General features: G+C 34.7%; 1 protein-coding gene across 1 annotated transcript; it reads left to right on the top strand.

Moving 5' to 3' along the window:
- LOC18596466 (endoplasmic reticulum oxidoreductin-1) lies at positions 1660 to 6707 on the top strand. Its single transcript, XM_007024960.2, has 10 exons — positions 1660 to 2186; positions 2717 to 2848; positions 3399 to 3657; positions 3920 to 4030; positions 4131 to 4249; positions 4373 to 4477; positions 4660 to 4862; positions 5199 to 5322; positions 6068 to 6250; positions 6346 to 6707. Exons 1-9 carry the CDS (start codon positions 2022 to 2024, stop codon positions 6248 to 6250), a joined length of 1401 nt encoding a protein of 466 aa, XP_007025022.1. The 5' UTR covers positions 1660 to 2021; the 3' UTR covers positions 6346 to 6707.

The raw sequence follows: 7027 nt of genomic DNA, 5'->3' as shown, positions 1-7027 counted from the left end.
AGCTGAGATTCTGGAAACTTAACATGTTTTATTAATTATCCTGTGAGAGAGAGCGAGAGAGAGGGAAGAGGAAGGCATTGGGTAATTGCGTATCGTTAGGTGGAGAAGCAGATGGAAGCAGCAGACAAAAGGTATCAGGAAAAATGATTACATGGTGAAAGCAATCATTTTCCATGTGGCTTTCCGGGGTTTATGAAAAAAAATCCCTATGTGAAATCATCGGTAAGAAAGATGTGATTGTCGAGCGATGTAAAACTTGACCATGATTTTCTTGTTTCCTGAAGCAGAATAGCATCAACAGAATCATGAACCCCTTAGCCACTATCTCTTCATTGACTCTTTGTCAAACTTGTCTGACACTTTGACTGCTATGTCCAACGGCCATGGATCCTTTTTAAGTGATTTCATGTGGAACCAAGGACGAGAAAAAGTAGTAAACAGGAATCGTATTTCACGGATCCTAAAACCCCAAGAATTAATTTTCTGCTCTCTTTATCTCATTATCTTATGAATTGAGACTGTATTGTTAACAGGGCGGTTGAGGCTTATTTATTATGCTTTTAACACAGATTTTCAATTTACTGGGCTTAATGCTCCCGATTGCTGTCCGAAAATTTTACCTTTATACATTTAAGGGTGTTGATGGTTCAAATCTAAATACAAAGTTAAAGCTCATCCCAACTAACCACATTGCCAATTAGACAAAAAATAACTTAAAATAATTTACTTCTCATTACTTATTGTTTTTATTATCTTGATAATTAAAAATACGAAAAAACCAATTTTTAAAAATTAACTTTCTTAATAATATAATATACTGTTAGTAGTTTCTTTTGGTATTAGTAACAATACTACTAATAGTTAGTTGTAGCTTTATGGAGCCGAGTCGGATCTTAGCCCAAACATGATTGGGTCAAAATCTTAACCCAACATCAAATTTGAGCCCAGCCCAAAGGCTGAACCCCAGTTCTCCATTTGTAACAAATTTGTATGTTTGTTTATGCATGAAATAAAGTCACCATTTATCGCTTTAATTCAGATCTTATGCTTAGTGTGATAAATTGAATTTATCACTTATATTTGAAAAATATAATTTCACTATTGTTTCATTTTAAATTAATCAAAAGTTAATGTTAAAAAATTAGTTTATCTTTAAGTCATTTTTGAGTCAAATTAAAAAATATAATATAAAAAATTACACTCGTTTAAAAATATGTGATAAATTTAATTTATTAAATTAAATTAAAGAATTTCACTTGCAATTCTTTTTATTATAATCTTACAATTATCTAATGACAAAAAAAAATTACACCAAGATCCATCACTTATAAGTATGAGTTTTTTCATAATATATTGATAACTGTGACACAATTTGTAAGAGATATACTTTGACATAAATAAATTGATAAATTTGAATTTTATACTTTTATTTATCTATTATTGATTAGTGCGTGTTTAATTTTTTATTTTCGAACTCAGTAGTACAATTTTTTATTTTTTTATTTTGAAAAAGGTCAACGCGGAGTCACTCACTTTGGTAACAAAGAAAGTCAACACAAATGTGTTGAAACTAAACCCTTCCAGAAGAAGGTTCCTGTTCCTGTCCACCTCCTTTTCTTGGTGACGTAATTAATATGGTACTTAGTTTGGGGGCACCTTCAATGACCAAATCCTACCCCTTCGATTTTTTCAGTGCGTGCCCATGGTTTGAAACTGTAGAGAAGAGGCAGAGAAACAAAAACCATCAAAGAAGAGAAAAAACGCGCACAATTTCTCACAACATCATTCTTTCTGTCCACCTTGATCCCCTTTTAATCATAATTTTTTTACCTTTCTTAACCCCAAAATCTCCCTTTAAATAACCCAACCGTAAAACCCAGTAATCTATTACCCTTGACGATTCTATTCTTGAAAAATAGTCCCGAATTTCTCTTGTTTTCTTTTCATTGTAGAAAACCCAACAAGTTTTTTCAGTGTTTTAGCAATCTGGGTCTTTTTCTGCTTTGTTGAAAAGGTGGCAGATGGTGGAATCAGAGGTTAAGAAGGGGAAGAAGAGTGAGAAAATGAGGCGGAGATGGGTGATTGGAGCTTTCATTACAATTGTTGTTGCAATAGCTTTGGCGTCTAAAAGTACACTAAAGATCTCTCTGTTTGGACACACTAACAAGTCTTGTCTTTGTTCTCAGGTTTCGCTTTCTATCTCTTTTTACCCATTCCCTTTAGTTTGGTTACTTAGGAAATGGAAGTAATCTTTGGAACGAAATGAAAAATGAAGTTTACTTCTTCTTTTTCTACTTTGATTTTGTTCAGTTGGCGCCAATTTCAACTGCCCATTTCTGATTTCTTGTGAATTTATCCTTTGGCTTATAAATTGTTAGCAATGTGTAAATGAATCATTGAAAAGTGATGCCGTTTGCCTAGTTTTATTTGGGTACTCAGAAAATGGTGGAGACTTAGATTGAAATGAGGAGAAAGGTTTTATTTTTTTCCTTACTTTCCTTTGAGTCCAATTGGTCCAAATTTAAGTACCCAGTTTCGCATTTATTTATTTTTGTGATCCCCCCTTTTGATTTCTGAATTTCTTAGCAGCCTTTTTATGAATTCATTGAAACGTGTTGCCATTTGTCCTTTTGTTCCCTCCTTTTTTTTAGGTTGAATGATGAAATGGTTGGCATTTTGTTTGTATGACAATGACTGTTTTCTTCAATTTGTGCAGGACAAACACAAGTATAGCGGTATTGTACAGGACTGTTGTTGTGATTATGAGACTGTAGACCATCTTAATGAGGAAGTGTTACATCCATTGCTCCAGGAACTTGTTAAAACACCATTTTTTCGATACTTCAAGGTTATCTTATTGTCCAATGCCCGTTGTGTGATGGAAATATTATGTAAATGTCTTGTTGTATTATTGTGGAGATAATTTTCACAATGGTTGATGTGGGAAACTACAAAGCTTTCCAATATAAATGGTTATGTATTGATTACAGATAATTATAGGAAACTACCAGATTAGTGGATGGCAAATAGCCAGTTTAGCAGTCTGTCTAAGCAGTTAGAGCTTGTATTTCCTCTTATCTGGTTATTTTTTTTCATACTTGCATTAACTGTAGAGTGAAAAGGAAGTGATTCTAAGATTTATGCAAGTTTTGAAGTCGAAGCATGTGGTTAGAATGAAAAGTGTCTCACTAGTTTATGTTGTTGAGAAATCCTACTATTATGAAGCTTAAGTCGGACAAACTTAGGGCATAAGAATAGACTGTTCTCATTCGAAACCTTTTAGTTTATCTGCCTCTTAGCATGACAGGGTTAGTTTATATGCTGCATTTGAAATTCATGCTCTATGTTTTCTCACCTGATTTTCTCTGAAGCCTAATATTTTCTATTGCCCTGGGCAGGTTAAGTTGTGGTGTGACTGTCCATTTTGGCCTGATGATGGTATGTGCCGTTTGCGGGACTGTAGTGTTTGTGAATGTCCCGAAAGTGAATTCCCTGAATTATTTAAGAAGCCCAACCATCGAGGCCTTTCATCAGATGACCTTATGTGCCAAGAAGGAAAGCCACAGGCTGCTGTTGACCGCACTCTAGACAGTAAAGCTTTTAGGGGGTGGACAGAAACAGATAACCCCTGGACTCATGATGACGAGACAGATAATTGTGCGTCCAAAATTGTTCTTGACAGTTCTGACATATTTCAGTTTTATCATTGTGCTTATCTTATTGTTGGATGCTCTTAATCTTGCTTTTGTGCGCCTGAGAATGATAAATTTAATTGATGCTTATGCAAATCAGTGAAGATTATTGTTGCTCTATTGGCAATGGCAGATATGATAAGAGTGACAGTGAGAATGATGGTGTTTGAAACATTAATAGTCCAAAAAAGTGATCCTCTTAAGTGATTGTCTAATTTGATTTGCAGCTGAGATGACGTATGTGAATCTTCAACTGAACCCAGAACGCTATACTGGCTACACTGGCCCATCGGCTAGAAGGATATGGGATGCTGTCTACTCAGAGAACTGTCCCAAATGTGAGTTCTATTCTTCTTTTAAGTGGTTGTGTGTGTGAATGAAGGATGCCTAAGCCCTTTTTCACTAAAATCCTTTATTCATTTTTACTCTGATATGCAGATCCATCTGAAGAGTCATGCCAAGAAGAAAAAATACTGTACAAATTGATTTCTGGTCTTCACTCATCTATTTCGATCCATATAGCTTCTGATTATCTACTTGATGAAGCCACAAACTTGGTATAAATTCTCAATTTCTTGTCATTCAATGCTTGTCTTTTTCGCTCATTTGTAAACTTTAGGCACACGGGAATTTTAAAAAGATCTGACATTGTTTCTTTGTTTTCCTTTTACTGATTTCAGTGGGGCCATAATCTCGAATTAATGTATGATCGGGTCTTAAGATATCCATATCGTGTTGAAAACTTGTATTTCACATTCCTCTTTGTTCTCCGAGCTGTGACAAAGGTGAGTAGCATGAGTACATAATGAATCTGTTTGTGTACTTGAGCAGCCTAGCACATAAGTAGGCAAAAACAAAAAATACATGTTGAGAAAAATACTTAATAAATCTTTTCCCTTGATGTTTACTTTTCAAGTATATATTTATTCTGGAGTCATTTACCTTACTAGAACTCGATGCGTTTCAGGCAACTGATTACTTGGAACAAGCTGAATATGATACTGGTAATCCTACTGAGGACCTAAAAACACAGTCCCTAATGAGACAGCTAGTTTATAATCCAAAACTGCAAGCTGCATGTCCGCTTCCATTTGATGAAGCTAAGTTGTGGAAAGGACAAAGAGGACCCGAATTGAAACAGAAAATACAAGCACAATTCAAAAATATCAGGTTTCTCTCGATTCCTCTTCGGCAATGCTTGTAAAAGGCTACAATTTCTTCTGTCTACAGATGTTAAACTTATAAAATAGGAAACTACATTTTCTTAAAACGTATTTGTGTTAGCACATTAAGACTGTCTAAATTCATTCAAAACTCATCATCCTCAAGAGGAAATGAAATCTGACATTGTATTTTTACCTTCTCTCCAGGTTCTTAGTGATCCTCATGAGCGGAGAAACTTTAATGAACTGTTTCCTTTTTCTCTTTGATTTTTGACATTTGATATCTGTGCAGTGATTCAAGTGGCTTATTGCAATGATATAACAATTGTCATTGGCTTTGTAGTGCATTGATGGACTGTGTAGGATGTGAGAAATGTCGGCTTTGGGGAAAGCTTCAGGTTCTTGGTCTTGGAACTGCATTGAAGATTCTGTTCTCTGTTAATGGCGAGGAGCACTTGGGTCAGACTGTAAGTACCATTTCCTACTTTTTGACTTTCAGTTTCCAGTTCTAATTTCTTCCTAATGGATTCTTTTCCAATATGTGGCTAGAGTTTTTGCTTATAGGAAATGCTCTCTTGAAGCCATTGAATTTCTTCCTCCAGGAATCCTGGCCTACAATTTGGTGTCACATATAATATATTGGGAAAAGTTCTAGAGACATCAAAAGTAACTTCATTATTTGTTGCAGTTGATATGCTGTTACCATTGTGCAAATATGCAAAATCCTCTAGTTGAGAATCATCTATGGACTATAAATACTACCTAGATTCTTTGCATTGCTTTACACTTGATGTTTAGTCCAGGAAAAATAGTAGTTACAAGTTTCTCAAATGTGATATACTGAGGCTACTTCAATTTGAAACAATTGAAAGTGGAACTTTTTAATATGTCACAGGAATGAATGCTATTTTGGGTTCACCATTGTGGCTGATATAGTTTATATCATGTGCACAATTTATTTAATTATTTCCCATGAAATGGCCTATGAATGCCATTGTTTGAACAGAAAGTGGTGTTGATCTCTACAAAGATCAGTTTGTGAAATTATCTCTATGAAGCTGGGTTTTGCTTTTATTTTCATTTCACAGGATGTATCCTAGGTTTCCATTAGCAACTAGTTTTAAGTATATTTGTTGAAGATAATTTTTGTTGTTTCTTTTCTTGGGTATACAACTTGTCATTTGCATTAAAGTTCATTTTGTTGACCTCTAGTTGCAGTTGCAACGGAATGAAGTGATTGCCCTGATGAATTTACTCAATCGACTATCGGAGTCTGTAAAATTTGTCCATGAAATGGGACATGCAGCTGAAAAACTCATTGAAGGAAAGATATCTTCTCCTACTGGCCCGAATAGTCTAGTCCACAGGATATGGGCATCTATTGTTAAGACGTAGGTAAGATATTGTTGACGTCCTAGCTTGTAACATCTGCGAATGACTGTTTAACTTTTGATTTTGCCTTACTACATAGCATTTATGTTGTTTTGCAGGTAAAGATGATGAAAGGATGATAATTCAACAAGAAATACACATTACTTCCAAAAGATAAGAGTTGGGTTTTGGAGAAATACAAGCATTGAAAGTGTACAATCAACAGTTTTGCCATAGTTGCAGGCTTTAAAATCTCATGTAAACAAATTAAAGGAGAAATTAATAATCTTGAGAGCACCAGATTTTCAGCCTCATGATAGTTTGTCTATTCTGATTATATTAGTTCTCGTCAGGATTTTTGAATGGAAGGTATTTCAGCGCTTTTAGCAATCTAATGTTACCCACACAAGGTAGATGCCAGAAACTGTTAACAGGCTATGGACCAAGTTTTAATACAAATTAACCGACTTTTCTTTTTTTAGATTTATATAGAAATTTTAATTGAATATCATGATTTACCTTGGATAAAGATTTTATGCATAGGCTTATCTGTATCTAAAAAATGAAAAAGAATTCAAGAACATCTCTTCGACTGATACACCGTCCGTTTAATGGAAAGCTTGTGCCTAAAGAGTTTAGATTAATGTTTTAAATGACTACAGCCCAAAAAAGATGTTTTTTGTTGTACAATTAATCCTTTATTACCATTTGGCTGTGGTAGCAGTCCAGTCCTAGACTGCTCGGACAGAACCAATACAATTGAGAGAAGCTCTTGAGCATTCCTTGTCCTGGACTTTTTGC

Source organism: Theobroma cacao, chromosome 6 (genome assembly GCF_000208745.1).
Source record: "Theobroma cacao cultivar B97-61/B2 chromosome 6, Criollo_cocoa_genome_V2, whole genome shotgun sequence".
NCBI classification, from domain to species: domain Eukaryota; kingdom Viridiplantae; phylum Streptophyta; class Magnoliopsida; order Malvales; family Malvaceae; genus Theobroma; species Theobroma cacao.
The sequence above is the reverse complement of the archived record's forward strand: the minus strand, read 5'-3'. Positions and strand labels throughout refer to the sequence as shown.